The sequence below is a fragment of the Myotis davidii genome, unplaced genomic scaffold (assembly GCF_000327345.1).
Source record: "Myotis davidii unplaced genomic scaffold, ASM32734v1 scaffold64, whole genome shotgun sequence".
Classification (NCBI taxonomy): Eukaryota; Metazoa; Chordata; class Mammalia; order Chiroptera; family Vespertilionidae; genus Myotis; species Myotis davidii.
In genome coordinates this window covers 813292-831027 of record NW_006296226.1, presented here as the reverse complement: position 1 = coordinate 831027, position 17736 = coordinate 813292, and the positions used below count along the sequence as shown (strand labels likewise).

At 40.3% G+C, this 17736-nt stretch overlaps 1 protein-coding gene across 1 annotated transcript in view; it reads right to left on the bottom strand.

Annotated features, from left to right (window-relative positions):
• The window catches only part of RAD23B (RAD23 homolog B, nucleotide excision repair protein), a 44029-nt gene that overhangs the window by 23337 nt on the left and 2956 nt on the right, over positions 1-17736 (bottom strand). Inside the window, exons 2-3 of the mRNA XM_006771136.2 lie at positions 4160-4245; positions 2508-2587 (exon numbers count right to left, since the gene is read on the bottom strand). Of these exons, the coding sequence (XP_006771199.1) occupies positions 2508-2587; positions 4160-4245 (166 nt within the window). The remainder of the gene's footprint in view (positions 1-2507; positions 2588-4159; positions 4246-17736) is intronic.

Here is a 17736-nt window from a genome sequence, read left to right as displayed (position 1 = left end):
CGCCCCCAGCCAGGACTCCTGTGTGCCACCTGAGCCCCCAGCCAGGATCCCCGTGCCGCCTAAGTCCCACACTGCTAAGCCCCACCCCCAGCCGGGACCCTATGACTATTGGAGAGCAGGAAAGTGCTGCTGGGCCCTGGGTTGCTGTGGTGATCCAGCCATCGGTAAGTAGAAAAGTGTGGCCTGTAGGCAGCCCCCAGCTGGGCCTGCTCCCCAGTCACCATGGGGATCTGGGAGCAGGAGAGCAAGCCCGGACTGCAGGCAGCTCCAAGCTGGGCCTGCTCCCCGGTTGCCACGGAGGCCTGGGAGTGGGAAAGCCGGGCCTGTGGGCAGCCCCCAGCTGGGCCTGCTCCCCGGTCGCCATGGCAATCCAGGAGCAGGAAAGCCCGGCTTGCAAGCAGCAACCCCATCCTGGCCATAGCTCAAGGGAGAGTACAACATGCAGTGGAGGCCAGGAGCCTGAGAGATCAACACAGAGGAGCTCCTGCTCCAAGCCTCCATGGTGTGGCTGGGGGCAGGCCCCCAGCAGACACACACACACACACACAGTTCCTGCTCTGAGCCTCCAATGTGGATAGGTGCAGACTCCCAGTGGGGACGGACACGGACACGTAGGACATCCACTGAGGGCTCCCAGACTGTGAGAGGGGCAGGCTGGGCTGAGCAATTTCATGCACCGGGCCTCTAGTAGATAATAAAAAGCCAGAGGCGTCATGACTGAAACGACCAGAGATCAGACCACCACGGCCCTTTGCAGGCTGGCCACATCCCCAAGCAAGTGGTTAGGGGCAATCAGGCAGGCAGACATGGTGGTTAGGGGTGATCAGGTAGGCGGGCGAGCAGTTAGGGGTAATCAGGTAGGCAGACAGGCCCTCGCAGGGCTAGCCCTGACCCCCAGCAAAGAAAGAGGGAGGTCCAGGCCAGCCAAGCCATCGCACCCCATTTTGTCGCCTACAGAGGGAGGCCAAGGGTGGCAGGGAAGCGGGGGCAGCAGTGCACAGATGGCAAGCAATGGCAGCGGCGGGGGTGTGGATGGGGCCAGCTGTCTGCAGCCTGGGGAAGGAAAGCCCCAATAGGCCCTGATCTCAGGCCAGGCCTACAGACTCTATCTGAGGGATCCCGGATTGTGAGAGGGTGCAGGCTGGGTTGAGGGACCCTGCCGAGTGCATGAATTTTCGTGCACCGGGCCTCTAATTATAGATAAGAACAGGCTAGGCTCCAAGCAGCTATTTTTCAAATGCATGCACGTATTCTGAACCTATCCTGCTAATCCTTAATTATATTCTAATAGTCAAGGTTACTATAATACTAACGGTAATAAGACTGATAACAAATACATATCCAAATGTGTTCCCACCACAATTTCCATATGGACTATGGATGATAAAACTAGGTGAGATAATGGAATATTATTCAGCCCTAAAAAGGACGGCAAAGCTACAAAACGAACTGAAATAAGTCAGTCACTAAAAGAACAATACTGTATGATTCCACTTACATTAAGTATGCAGAGGTGGAGGGCAGGTATGGACAGAAAGTTACTATTTAATGAGTACAGTTTCAGCTTGGGAAGATGAAAAAAGTTCTGGAAACTGATGGTGGTGATGGTTGCACAACGTGAAAGTACTTAATGATACTGGACCATATACTTAAAAATGGTTAAATTGGTAAATTTTGGGCTATGTATATTTTATCATACTTTTTTAAACACTAGATGAGACAAAGTTTCCTCATGTGATTTCTTTCTTTGTATTTAAAGTTTAACATTTAATGAATAAGTACTTGAACACTGCAAAATTAATATGGTTCTTAATGGTTTAAAAAATTTTCAAGTCCAATTCATATAAACTGTTACTTAGTACAAAAGTATTTAGTCAAATTTTAGTTGTTGAACTCTATTTCCTAGTGTATATATCAATTATTTTGTGACTTTAAAACCCATATTTAGGCCTGGCTGGATGACCTAGTTGGTTGGAGCGTTATCTCATACACCAAAAAGGTTGTGGATTCTGCCCTAGCTGGTTTGGCTCAGTGGATAGAGCGTCAGCCTGGGGAATGAAGGGTCCCGGGTTTGATTCCAGTCAAGGGCATATGCCTGGGTTGTGGGCTCAATCCCCAGTAGGAGGTGTGCAGGAGGCAACCAATCAATAATTCTCTCTCATCATTGATGTGTCTATCTCTCTCTCCCTCTCACTTCCTCTCTGAAATCAATAAAAATATATTTAAAAAAAAAAGGTTGTGGGTTTAATCCTCAACTAGGGCATGTACAGGAGGCACCGTTCAATGCTCCTCTCCCATATTGATGTTTTTCTCTAACCCCCCTCCTCCCTCCCTTCCACTCTCTCTAAAATAATAATAAAGTTAAAAAAAAAACAAACAGAGTTAAGTGCACACTACTATGGATGTGCATAACTGTATTCACTCAAAGATATAATAGCTGCCCTTGGCATCATCATTATTTAAAAACTCAGATACACGAAGATATAAAGAATAAGGCTTAAACTTACTTTTGTCACCATAACCACCACAAAGTTTTTCTCATCAATTTTATATTCTTTTAGAGCAGTATCATCATTGAGGATTTTACCTGGTATATTAAAAAAATATATATTATTTAAGGCACAGTAACCTTTGTCATAGATATACCTGAAGTTAAAACAATCATCAACATCAATTCTATCAATTAAAGTACTTTCCCAAAAGAAAAAAATTAACTAATCAACCAAGATGAGGATAAATATAAATGGAAACACAATTAAACACAGTTAAGAAGGCATAAGCATTTGACTAAAAGATATCAAACACATATATAATATATAGATATCCCAAGCAATTCTTAAAAAAAAATTATAAAGACAAGCAAAATTTAATATTCAGATTGCACAAGGATTCCTCCTGGGGAACAACTTATAATCCTTCTTCCTGGAGGAAGGAGAAAGGAGAAAGGAACAAACTTCCTGATCCCACAAATACTAGATGCCTGGCAAGACAGAAATGTTCCAATGCTATAAAAGTAATACTCATAATAAAAAATACTTCTGCTCTCACCGGTTTGGCTCAATGGACAGAGCATCAACCTGCGGACTGAAGGGACGGAGTTCAATTCCAGTCAAGGGCACATGCCCAAGTTGCGGGCTCATTTACCGGTCGGGACATGTAGGAGGCAGCCAATCAATGATTCTCTCTCATCATCGATGTTTCTATCTCTCTCCCTTCCTCTCTGAAATCAATACACACACACACACACACACACACACGTGTACATATATATAAAGTACTTCATAAAATGATTTAGTATACAAAAATGACAAGATGATATAGAGCTGGGTAAGACACAAAGAAGTACATAAGACTTCGATGGGCAAGAGTGGTGGGGGCGGGGAGTCAATCGGGGGAAAAAGAAGACATATTAAATACTTAAAAAAAAAAGAGCCGAACTGGTTTGGCTCAGTGGATAGAGCGTCGGCCTGTGGACTCAAGGGTCCCGGGTTTGATTCCAGTCAAGGGCATGTACCCTGGTTGTGGGCACATCCCCAGTGGGGGGCGTGCAGGAAGCAGCTGATCGATCTCTCTCATCGATGTTTCTAACTCCCTCTCCCTTCTCTGTAAAAAATCAAAAAGACTTCAGTAATGCTAAAGGTCAAATGTTAGGTCAAGATTCCTTCAGGTTTCCTTTTCCTTGAACTTGTTTTCCGTTTTTAAAAAGTTCTTCAATAAAAGGCTACAGATACTAAAACTAAAAAGAATAATCTCTCTACTCTATGGAACTGAGAAAACAGACCAAGACTAGGAACCAGAAATTATAGTTTTATGTCTGCCATCAACAACCTGCCTCTTTAGGATGCTGTTTCCTAATTTTGAAGTTTGTGTTTTTTTTAAACTATCTCAGTTAAGAAAATACTACGAAATCCCTATCTAGAAAGAGATAAGAATCCATGGGCATCTAAGACCTACCTTACTGAAATCTACAATGATGATGTTATGCTAAGTTTGAAGAATAAGGAAAAGCATTTTCTCCACAAAAGTCAAATATCAAGTCTATTTTTAAAATACATTTTCCTGGTTACTATAAGGCTAGTAGTGCAATTTCTTTTCTAAAATTAAAAGAATGTCACAGGAGGAAGAAAATAGCACATTAATTTCAATGTTCAATCCATACCTGCATAAATTAACTTCTGACCAGCTACAGGAAAGGCATCTTTCCCCTTTTCAGATTCAATCTTCTCTTTCAGTGCTTTCACCTGTAGTAAAAATAAAGATTTTTGTTTTGGAAAGTCTAAACAACAAATGACAACCCAGAATCTGAATAAGTGATGCAAGAAAAAAATTTGATATACATTAATCCTTCAAAAAACTTAATGATCATACCTTTACAATATTTTATCGAAAGACCGATTAAGTTAAATAACACATATTTGTTTCCACACTTTTTTCTAGAAAGAAAGAAGTGATGCAACATTTGCAACTATAACTGCCTGGTGAAAATCATGAATTACAGACCACACATGTTACTATGAGTGACTCCAGTACTCAGAACAGTAGTACACAGTGGTTAAGCACATAGTAGGTGCTCAGTTATTACTTGCTGAATGGGTAAATTAATGTAGCATAAAAATGTTTAGAAAAAAATAAAAAATAAATGTATGAAACAAAAAATAAAAGAAATAAGCAGGAATCTCATTCTTTGACAAGTCAGGATGAGTAGGCAACTAAGATTTAAAGGAGATATATATTTTCTACCCAATAAAAACTATATTTTCATTTCTAGGACCCATATAGAATATATTTTTTAACAATTTGTTTTTTTAAAAAAATATTTTTGTTGATTTCAGAGAGGAAAGGAGAGGGAGAGATCTCGAGATAGAAACATCAATGATGACAGAGAATCTGTAATTGGCTACCTCCTGCTGGGGATTGTGCTGGCAACCAGGGACATGTGCCCTGACCTGGATCAAACCATGACCTCCTGGATCATAGGTTTATACTCAACCACTGAGCGACAATGTTGGGCTCTTTTAACAGTTTAGTCCATAAAAACTATTTCACTGTTTCCAAAAGCCTAAATAAGTAATGACCACTCTCTAGCTTTGCTTAATTAAAAAAAGAGGGGGAAAAAAAACAAACCTTGCAAATAAAGCAGGACAAAGACAACAAAACAATTTCAACCATTTACTAATAAGTGACATTTGCTGCAAAGAAATAAAAATTGTGATTAAAGAATATTAAGAAGATAACAATGAAAACTCTATACACATCAATACCTATATGATTTGGCTAAGAAGGTAATCAGACTAACACTTAAAAGTGTTTATTATTAAACAAAGAAGGAAAATTAATAAGCTAAGCACACAATTCAAATAGAATAAGATAAATACTAAAAGGAAAAATGCAAGTCAAAGAAATTAATTAAGAAAAGTGAAATGGTAGAAAAAGGTTCTTGTGCCAACAGAAAAATAAACAAATGACAGGGGCAGGCAAATCACAATTACAGTAAAAAAATAAAAAAAGTTCAATGTCTTTCCTAACCAAAGCATGTATCAGGTGTCCCCCAAAAATGTAGACACACTTTAACAAGCTTATAGCTCAATTTTGAAAATGTAATGTATTTTAATAAACACTGCCTTTATAATTATTCAAAGTGTGTATATACATTTTTGGGGAATATATATATATATTTTTTTTGAGGGGGGGGATATATTAGTAACTCTTTGCCTTGATATCACAGTTGCAGCACAGTAGCTTCATCTGTGGTACCAGCAAGTCCAGCACCTACAGAGCAGCCAAAAGCGTATCTTTCTTCCTTTTCTTTTTAATATATGAACCTGGGCATGTGCCCTGACTGGGAATCAAACCAGTGACCTCTTGGTTCCTGGGTCAAGGCTCAACCGATGTGCAACACAAGCTGTGACAAAAACATGGATTTTAATGTCAGACCTATTGAACAATTCTTGGTATTAAGTGTGAAGAGATACATTCTCAGAATGAGAGTATCAAATGATAAAGGGCAATATGCCAAAATGCCTCAACTCTTTTTATGGGGGGGGGTGGGGCGGGGGGATTTGACCCAGCAATATCACTTTAGGTAATGCATCAAAGAAAATAATTAAACTATGACTTTGGAACCGGGTTCACTGACGTTTCCAAAATTCTGCCATTGTTCCTTAACCTCAACACAATGATCTTTACTTTAATCCACTTAAGTCGCCTAGTAGTCACAGGACACAGGCTGAATCTTGTTATCCCCAAACTTTTCCATTTTTGAAATTTTAAGTACCAATGCCATATTCCTATTAGCTCTCTCAGAACTGTTCACTACACCTGGTCTTGTACCTCATTAGGACTTTGGTCCCTAGATCGTCTACTTCCATTTTTATCTTTACTGTTAGCTCTACTCAGCTTAGACAACAATGCCACTGCTTCTATCACTTTCTTCTCCATCACACACACACTTTCTTGTCTTTCTGCTGCTCCTGCAAGGCAACATTTCATATTTGGATTGACACAATTAAATCATCAGTACTCTGCTGAAACCGGTTTAGCTCAGTGGATAGAGCGTCGGCCTGCGGACTGAAAGGTCCCAGGTTCGATTCCGGTCAAGGGCATGTACCTGGGTTGCAGGCACATCCCCAGTAGGGGATGTGCAGGAGGCAGCTGGTCGATGTTTCTCTCTCATCGATGTTTCTAACTCTCTATCTCTCTCCCTTTCTCTCTGCAAAAAATCAATAAAATATATTTAAAAAAAAATCATCAGTACTCAACATAAAATTATTTCAACCACTCTGTGGTGTCAGTCTCCTCTCTCTCACTTAGGTAACAAATCTTACCATTAACTACCTGACTGCCAATCCACATTTCTATCCAGTCTTCTAAATGCCACTGGTGAAAATGAACGATATCCTCCCTCCTTCTATTCTCCTAGTTAGCCCTCTCTTCCATTCTCCAAGAGGTATTTCAAAGCTGTAGTCTCCTCTAAATCTGATTCCCAACACAACCCACCCCATGAGCATCTTCTACTTCATTCAAAACATAGAGATATCAGAGGAACTCACCCTCAACTTTCTGGCACCAATGACACTTCTTTTTTTGCATCTCTAATCTCCTTCCCACCTAGCGGTCCCGGGTTCTTCTTCCTATGTTCCCCAGTACCTTGCTAAAGTCATTATGTTTCCTACCCTCCCCCACCTTGATTTTCAACTTCTCCATCAAAGCCATTCATTTCCATTCACATTTATTTATTTTTTAATACATTTTTTACTGATTTCAGATAGGGAGAGGTAGAGATAGAAACTCCATGATGAGAGAGAATCATGGATTGGCTGCCTCCTGCACGCCCCCACAGGGGATGTGGGAAGAATCCATGCATGTGCCCTTTACCAGAATTGAACCCGGGACCCTTCAGTCCGCAGGCCAACGCTCTATCCGCTGAGCCAAACCGCTGAGCCAAACCGGGTAGGTCTCCATTCACATTTAAACAGACCCAAATCTCTATCATCTTAAAAACAAAACAAGCAAACAATAAATTCACAACCCCTTGTCTCTGTTAGCTACACTCTCCTTCCCTTAGTCTCAAGCATGTTTCAAAAATTTAACTACATGCATTGTCTTCACTTATGGTAACTCCACACCTATTTCTCCTGTGCAATACAGTGCTGATAAACAGATGCATGAACTTTGTTCTCATTTTGTTGCTTATTTTCTCTAGTAGTGCCTACTCCCACAATTCCGTTTAGACTGCACTTACCAGTATCACTGGTTTCAGCAATCATAATCAGACATTTCTTAGTCCTTCCCTATTTTACTTGACCTTCTGTCACATTTGACATTAACCATCTTCTTTCACACTGTCTTCCTTTGGCTTCCACAGCACCATACTCTTCTGGTTTTCCTCCTATTTATTTACTCCTTTGTGAAATCCTCTTCCTTAGCCAGCCCTTTAAGGCTGCCTTTTCTCTTATTCCAGGATAATCTATCCCATCTACTCCTAGTTTTAACAACCATCCAGAGGTTAGCTGTATCTTGCCTAAGTCTTCCCTAACCCAATAAAATTGAGCACACTTTGGAACCGCTTATAAAAGTCTTCTTTCTAGATGTTGCAAAGGGGTAGGTAGCAACTGTGCACATGGTTTCTCTTGGGAAGGTTATGGCCAGCAACGTATGCAGTTATGACTCCTGTAACTGTGTTGAGCCTGTGTCAATGCTCCTCTTCCAGTAAGTCATCTCAATGGATGGATCGAAAACCGAGCTCCACATTCCCAGTAAATAACCAGGGCTACTTTATCAAAGGGTAATAAGCAAGCAGGGACTAAACTTTCATTTTGCTACTTATCCCCTCCTAAAGAATGGGAGTTTATCACTAACACAACTAGAAACAAAACATGGTTAACACTCAAGAAATCAAACTTTTTTTTCCTAGCCACATACTTCTCTTATGAAATTGTGCACTCTGAAAGAAAAGCATACTTGATATCTAATATTAAACATAGCTGACATGGCTTCCCGCCCCCTCACCCAAGAGGGAGACAATTATAATACAGGTATACACCATTTCCATGTGCTTTTACTTTATTGTGCTTCATAGATGTTGCATTTTTTAATGAACTGAAGAAGGCAAGATGCCCCCGCACCCCCGCTCAAATATTACAACTCACTTTATTGTGGTGGTCTGGAACCGAATCAGCAGTATCTCCGAGTTATGCCTGTAGTCTATTAAGAAGTGCTAGTGCAAAAGCTGATAGGCTGTCTTTTTTATCCCATTCTCTTGTGAGGTAGTTTTCTCTTGCTTCTTCCATATTCCTCACATTAAATAATTTACCCAGTGGTTCCAACTTACCATATAACTATTTTCCAATGTGAACACTACATTGCATCCCATGGTACTACCCTAGTTCAGGCCAACAACCATTCAAAGTAGTCATTTTCATTGAACAAATTTAAATTTTATGTTTCAGATATCAAAATGTCTTATAGTAGTATGACGTTTTGCATGTCTGTCTTCTTACATAGTTTTGCATAAGACTTCTAAGACTACTGCTTACTGATTAGGTCAACAATTAAATATTTATAATAACTCAGCTTCCTCAATATTATTTTCTTTATTACTGTTAAAACTGTACACAGGAAAAAGTTATGCAAGCTGCCCCAAAACATCCCAGCTAAATGACTAACAGGTCATAGGTGCTATGTGCTTACCATATGCCAAGCGGTATACAAAGAGCTTCACAATATTTAACTCATTTAACCTGTGGTACATCTCTATTTGAATCCCAGCTAGTTACTCATGTGGAAGTTGGTATTTGTAAACAAATACCATTGAATACTGCTACAGGCATTTTTGAGGCTATATGCAAGCCTTTGATCCAATAATTCCCTACCTAGAAATCAATGCTAGAGATGCTCACACAAGTATTTCAAAGATATATGAACAAAATATGGCACTACATTTCTGTAGGTAATACTGAAAATAACCCAAATATCCACCAATTGTGAAATGATAAAATATACTATTGCACATGCATTCATCTGAATACTAAGCAATACAAGAATGATGACTATAAATGTAAGGCATTCAATGAATGCATGTACATATGAATGAGTGAATGAAAAATCTGCAATTATCTTTAAAAGACAAAAGCTAGTTGCCAAGCAATTTGTTTTCTTTAAATATAGTGTAGCTGTGTTTATATATTACATGTAGGTATAAAAATATGACTAGTAGCATACAGAGTCTAGTGGTTTCTTAGACCAGTGGCACAAAGCCTATCACTTTTTACTTTATATACTTTACTTACTATAAAAGCCTGAATTATTTTAGTAATCTAAGAGAAAACTTAGAGCTTAAAAGAAAAGAACTCCACCTCATTGCACTCCCTCAACTATTGCTTACTAGTATCACACAAGAATATACTGCAATTTGGGGAGCAGATTCCATTATAAAAGTAAAGTCTGAGGCAGTAGTTCTAGTATTATATAGCTTAGCAAATTAAAAAAAATAAGAGCAACTAAATTAACCAATTTACTAATGGTTAATTGCCAAAATGTTTCCTGAATCTCTCTCCCAAAGTTGGTTCCTGCTAATTCTGAGAATAGAATTGATTATAAATATGTTAGTTGGTTTCAGTGCAAGTGGAAAAATCTCTCCACGGGACCCAAGGAATGAAAAAATATAGTACAGGAAAAGTGATTTTTAAAAAATGAAACAGTAACTGAGACTACAATATTAATAATGCGCAAAGAGACAGCAAACAAAGGAATTAATTCTTTTTGCCCCTCAAAGGCAATTAATTCTTAAAGTAGGGTCAAGAATTTAAGAGGTATGCCTGTGGTCCCAAAATCCTACTTTAAATATAATATCCAGGTATTTAGGGTCCTAAGCCAACCTAGTCATGCCAATTTAATCTATTCTATTATAAAAATATATTTCAACAAGATCAAAAGATGTACAGAGTTTGAAGACTAAGTAGAAATGATACCGTAACTTTTAAAGTTTTTATGCAGGCAGAGAATGTGCACCGGGCCACTAGGCCACTATAAAAGAAGCTAACAGGTAGGTAGCTCTGGCAGGCCCTTGTAAAAGTTGTCTCAATTGTTTCTATATTCTCAATAAAATATAAAATCTGGGGTCATCAGCTGAAAATAAGGAGAGAAGATATGAAATCTGCCTAGGGCAGTGGAAGAGTTGAATGCAATGGGGAAATGTGTGCCTATCAGGCAATACATAGGGCCTAGTTAAGGCTGACATTTATGAATTTATTTTTATCTTTTTCTAGGTTGAGAAGTAGTATCTTTAATGAAGAAAATCTGGAGAGCACAGAAAAGTCAAAAGAAGAAAATAAAATTTATCCCTATTTCCACCATCCAGAGATAGCTGCTGGCTGTGAAAACGGCATGAGGTGTTAGAGCGGTGGAGACAAACCGGACATCTGTTCAACAACCTTGGTACTTGAGTTTTGGCTAAGAAAGAATTCAGAACCAAGACTTGGCTACAAGAGAAAGTTTATTTAGAAAGTCATAGAGGTAGAAGTGACCCAGCTGAGCTGCATGGGCTCAAGGAGCAAGTTACAAAGGCCAATGTTGATGAATTTAAGTAAGACAAGACAATGTGGCTATGTGTTCATCTTCCAGCTGCACAGATGCAAGCACAGACATAGGGCTGAATTTAATCACACTTGGAGTTTTACAAGCAAGAACAATGGAGTGTGAGTGGGATCATATTGCCAAGCACTGTCACAGTTCTAAGCACTTGATGTATATTACCTCAAACTCATATAACCTTCAAAACAACCCTATGAAGTTAGTACTTCCAGTGGCAGTGCTCTCATTTTACAATATGGAAACAGGCACATTAATTGAGTAACTTGCCCAAGGGCACATAGCAAATGCTACAGCCAGGACCAAAACTCTGGCAGCTTGGCTCAAGAGAGATGCTATGCTGACCCTTGCATGTTGATGATTTTAATCACCAGCCTGTTTGTGGCTGGGCATGAGTGGAAGCAGTAACATGATGGAAGGAGTGAAAAGAAATATGGATAAGATGGATTACAGGTCTCACTAGAACTGGAATCAGAGAGAAGGTAAAGTGAGATACAAAAACCAGATACTGGAAGTGGGAAAAGAGCTACAGCCAACAATAATGGTAAGTGATAGTTGCTAATCAATGGGATTGAAGTAGAGTGGAAGGAAAGATCACTGGATGAGAATTTAAGGAATAGAAGGCCAAGGACCATCTCTCATTCGTATTGAAACTACATACCAAGGTCATTGACTATGTGACCCCAGGCAAGTTACTAATCATGCTAGGTGTGATTTCTTCCTTTTAAAACATACACTACATATTTTTCATTATTCTCGTATGGATTTCTTTTTAAAATAACGCCTACCGCAAGCTGTGAAGCTCAGCATATTGTAATCATTTTCATGTTTTTAACCCACTGATAAAAACAGCTCTACCAAGAAAAGGGGGAATGTCAAGGATAATTACCAATATATGTCCATAGGTACTATCTCCACTTCCTCATCTCCCAAGCATTCATTCCTCAATCCACCCAAATCTAACTCTGGTCCCACCACTCCATGGAGACTACTCATCATGGTCAACGATGATCCCCAAGTTGCCAAAACCAAATGTCATGTCGTTTTAAATCTCACTTTTGATTTCTCAATTATTAGACACATTTGACCTTTTCCTCTTTCTTGAAACATTTTTTCTTGGATTCTTCCTACCTTAAAGATTTATTCTTTGATTGACCTCATCACTATTCAATCTTCACATGTTAGAGTATCACAGGGTTAAGCCATGGCCCTATCCTATTACCCAGCAATACTCTCATCAAGGTTCCTCAATTCCAATAGCATAGATGTTAGTTAAATTTATACAATGAATACTTTAGGCATTAAGACTCAAAAAGGACTAGGCATTAAAAAATACTGGGTGATTCCTCATCTAGTCCCATGGACTGAAGTCAACCATCTATGCTGTCTGTCAGTATCTATCTCCAGCCCAAACTTCTCTCTGGAATCGAGATTCATACCAAATCTCCTTATCCCCACTTAAATGTTTAATAGGCATCTTAAACTAAGTCTTGTGGCCCCATCCCAACTCCCAAACCTGTTCCTCTCCCAGCCCTTCACAGGAAAAGAATTTAAGTATTCACATAATTTATACAACCAAAATCTAGGTTTAATCTTTGATTTCTTAATTTTTCCCATGCCAACCTATCAAAAAAGTCTCAACTCTACACTCCCAAGCTATCTCAAATCCATCCACTTCTACTTCCTTGGCCAAAGAATCCACTGCTTAAGACAACTGTGCAAGCCTCCTAACTGGTCTCCCTGCTTTCACTCCTGCTCATTCTATCTATTCTCCATATAGCAGTCCAAGTAACTCTTTAAAATCATACAAGAAATTATTTCCACCTGTTCAAATTCCCCAAAGGTTTCCTATTCCACCTTGAAAACCCCCAGATGATTAGAGAGCCCTACAGATTCTGGCCCCTAACCTAACCCTCCATCCAATCCCTAATCTCTCTGCCCACCCCAACCAGATCAGCAATACAGGCTTTTTGGTTCCCTAAATACACTCTTTTAAAGGTCTTAAACACACACACACACACACCAAAAAACCATTCTCTTTTTCCTAAATTTATGTTTTAAAGGTTTTTTTTTGAATTTATTTATTTTTTAATTTTCTTTTTTATTTTTGTTCATCCTCACCTGTGGATATTTTTCCATTGATTTTTAGAGAGATTGGGAAGAAGGAGGAGGAGGAAGAGGAGGAGGAGGAGGAGGAAGAAAGGAGGGAGGGACAGAGAGAGACAGAGACAGAGACAGAGAGAAACATGGATCGACTATCTCCTGGGAATTGAGCCCAAAACCCAGGCATGTGTCCTGACGGAATCAAACCAGTGACCTCTTGGTGCATGGGACTACTCGCAACCCATTGAGCCACAATGGCTGGGCCATTGGTTGCTTCTAATTTGTGCCCTGACTGGGGATCAAACCCACAACCTTAGCATATAGGGATGATGCTCTTACCAACTAAGTTCCCTGCCAGGGCTTAAGGATCTTTACCTATAGAAAATACTCTCCCCATCTGAGTGCTTATTACTACTCAGATCTCAGTTTAAATGTCACCTATTCAAAAAGGCTTTTTGTGACCAATTTAAAAGTAGCCACCCTGACATGCACTAACGCATTACCTCACCCTATTTCAATTCTCTACATAACCATTATCTGGTTTTAAAAATTTTTGACTGATTTATTCCACTGTAATGTATGCACCATGACAGCAGGCCGTGACATTTAATAAGTACTCAACAAATAGTAAATAAATGAATTAACAAGCAAACATGAGGGATCACTGACTTGATAGTTCACCAAAAGAATGCATCGAATCATTCAAAAGATCTTTATAAAATGCTTACTGTGTGCCAGGTATAGAATGAGCAGAAGTCTGGCAGAAACCATACCAGATTTCCCAGGTCCTCTCCATATTTTGTTTTACCAATATGCCAAGAAACCTTAGTTTGATCTCTGCAATTTAGATTTTAATATACTTACTACTTGATGTTTTAATAATCTAAGAAACATTTACCATAAGGCACTATCTCCATCACAACTGTATTAAAATACAATAAACCACAATAGGAAAAAGTCACTAATAAAAAATGGCTAGCAAACACAACATACAGGACAAGTACTAGAGCAAGAGCATAATCAACATTATGTAGACGAAAGGGGCCAAATGCTAACCTGACAAGCTCAGGGAAGGCCTGCATGACAGTCTTGCAAACTCTTAAGACCTAAAGTAACCACAAAGATGGTCTGAAATTAAAACTTTAAAAGCAGTTATGGTGGGTAGTCATGTCCTAGGCCAGTGGTTCTCAACCTTCTGGCCCTTTAAATACAGTTCCTCATGTTGTGACCCATCCATAAAATTATTTTCGTTGCTACTTCATAACTGTAATGTTGCTACTGTTATGAATCATAATGTAAATATCTGATATGCAGGATGGTCTTAGGCGACCCCTGTGAAAGGGTCATTCGACTGCTAAAGGGGACGCGACCCACAGGTTGAGAACCACTGTCCTAGGCCACTATCTCCCCTGATAAGGTCAATCTTTACCTTAACTGAGCCTATTCTCTTTTTGGATCTATGATAGCATATCCTTGAAATGTCAGGGTAACTTGTAACTTCCCTTTTTCTGGACTCAGGACACAACCAAATGCCCTGGGTGTGAGGACAGATCCACAAATTCCTTCATTATTGTTATCATTTTACTTTTTATCCAAATCCCAGAGATTTCCCCTGCTTTCTTCTGCCTCTCTAATTTATCACAAATAGATTTCATGTAACCCACTTACATCTCCTCCTTTGATTGTAATGTATAAAATAGGTGAAAAACCGCCATTCTCTAGAGCAGCGGTTCTCAACCTGTGGGTCGCGATCCCTTTGGGGGTCGAACGACCCTTTCACAGGGGTTGCCTAGGAAGGTTGAGAACCACTGCTCTAGAGCATTTATCCCAATCCGTTGAGATTCTGCTTTCTGGCAATTGTTGAGTTTGGCTCAAATAAACTCACAAAAATCTTTACAGGTTTGAATGTTTTGTTAACAACTAGAGGCCCAGTGCACGAAATTTGTACACTGGTAGGGTCCCTAAAGACTGCTAGTCAGGTGCTCCCTCCCTCCCCCGGCTGCCTGCTGCTTCGGACCCCAGCCGGCCCCACCCCTGTTTGAACTCCCAGACAACTCCTGGTCAAGGGGACAATTTGCACACTACACTTTTATTATATAGGACTAGAGGCCCAGTGCACGAAATTTGTGCACTCGGGGGTGGGTGTGGGGCACGGGGTCCCTCAGCCGAGCCTGCGCCCTCTCACAGTCTGGGAACCCTCGGGAGACATCCAACTGCTGGGAAGCAGGAGAGGCTCCCGCCACTACTGCTGCACTCACCAGCCGTGAGTCCAGCTTCTGGCTGAGCAGGGCTCCCCCTGTGGGAGCACACTGACCACCAGGAGGCAGCTCCTGCACTGAGCATCTGCCCCCTGGTGGTCAGTGTGCATCAGAGTGACTGGTCGTTCTGTAGTTCGGTTGATTTGCATATTAGCCTTTTATTATATAGGACTGTATAGAAGCATGGACTAGACTGTCCAATCTCAGAGGCAAGGTGGCGGTGGGTGGGATGAGATCAACCTAAGAACTTGTATGCATATATGCCTAACGCATGAACACAGATAATAGGGTGGTGAAGTCCTGGGGTGGGAGCGGGCTAGAAGGGATCAATGGAAGAAAAGGAAAACATATGTAATACTTTCAACAATAACATTAAAAAAAACAAACACATTAGCCCTAACTGGTTTGGCTCAGTGGATAGAGTGTCCGCCTGCAGACTGAAGGGTCCTGGGTTTGATTCCAGCCAAGGGCACACCCCAGGTTGTGGGCTTGATCCCTAGTAGGGGGCGTGCAGGAGGCAGCTGATCAATGATTCTCATCATTGATGTTTCTATCTCTCTCCCTCTCTTCCCTCCTCTCTCAAATCAATAAAAATAAATTTTAAAAAATAAAATGGGTCAGCTTATAGAGAAACCTTAAAAAAAATTATACAGATACATAACAGTAATGTAGTTATTTGCAGATTACTGTATAGCACATTACGCTGTTTATAGTAATTAAAACTACCATATCTTTACAATTCTCTTATCAAAAACTTTCAATGTAGCCCCTAGCTGGTTTGGCATTGAGCACTGGCCCACCGACTGAAGGGTCCCAGTTCGATTCCGGTCTCAGGGCAGGTCCTCGGTTGCAGGCTCAATCCCACCCCCCCCCACCCCCCCCTCGTCCAGGGGGTGTGTTGGAGGGAACCAATCGATGTGTCTCTCTCACATCAATGTTTCTCTGTCTCTCCCCCTCCCTTCCACTCTCTAAAAATCAATGGAAAAAATATCCTCGGGTGAGGATTAATAACAAAAAACTTTCAATGTATATACCCAGCTTTAAGGCACTTATATAGTAATATAATTACATTTCAGCTTGTACAGTTAAAGTCTCATGTCAGCTGCGTTGTTATTTTTTGTCTAGTTATTGAAAACACAGAGTGGCAGGGGTTAGCAGACTGAAGGATTAAATCTGTATACCACATATTCTTTCTTGTCATTTTCATTGATACAGTAAGATCTGCACTGCAGAAGAATATCAACTTTTCTTTAACCTACCTGTTCCCCCCCAATGGGGTTAAGTAATGGCAAACCAAAAAAATTAAGTGACTATGGATCTGAGCTTTAAAAATCTTTGTGCACTCCATTTCCCTCTAAATATCCATCACACCACCAACCTTCAGGATTTTTAAGAATTTTGTATAAATATCAGTCTATTATATATCTCAAAATGCTTTATTATATAGCTTAAATTTATCCCTTTCTTTTTTTACAGGAAATCATGTATTTAAAATAGAACTCCACACAATGAAGACTGCTCTTTCAGCAATGGGTTCCCCATCCCACCTCTTCATTTTGTTTCTATATTGTTTGAATATTTTATAAGAGGAGATGCATTACTTTTGTAATAAAAAGACTTTTGCAATGGTTCAAAATGGATAGTGTTTTGTCAGCACGACCAGCATGGCTCAGTGGTTGAGCATCGACCTGTGAACCAGGAAGTCATGGTTTCGATTCCTGGTCAGGGCATATGCCTGGGTTGTGGGCTCAATCCCCAGTGGGATGCATACAGGGGGCAGAACCAAATCCTCTTGCCTTTCCTTTTACAGTCCTAAGCCAAGACTAGGTCAATTAGGTTTCCAGAAGACCCAAACCAGGTCCTAAAAGTCCCTATACTCGTCCAGTCCCTCCAGTCAAAGCTCACTCAACAATTATTTGTTCTACAAATGAATCACTCCCAAAATTATTTTTATCTCTCAATTCTTTCTTTCACTCATTTTTGTTCCTGCTCATCCCCCACAAATTGATCTACTAGCAACTTCAAGTTACTTAATTTCCTCAATTCATTCTAATAAAAAATTAAACAAGGACAAACCTTTGAGCAGCCAAAATAGGTCTCAGAGACCAAAATCTGCTCATTTTACGTGGGTCTCCCTGTAAGTCTCACTATAATCCATTTTCATCATTATTTTATGCTAGAGGCCCAGTGCACAAGTGGGTCCCGCACAGCCCAATAGACAGATGGAAGCCGGGTTGGCTATGCCGAGGGGCCGCAGGCAGTAGGCCCGCTGGCCCCGCCCCAAATG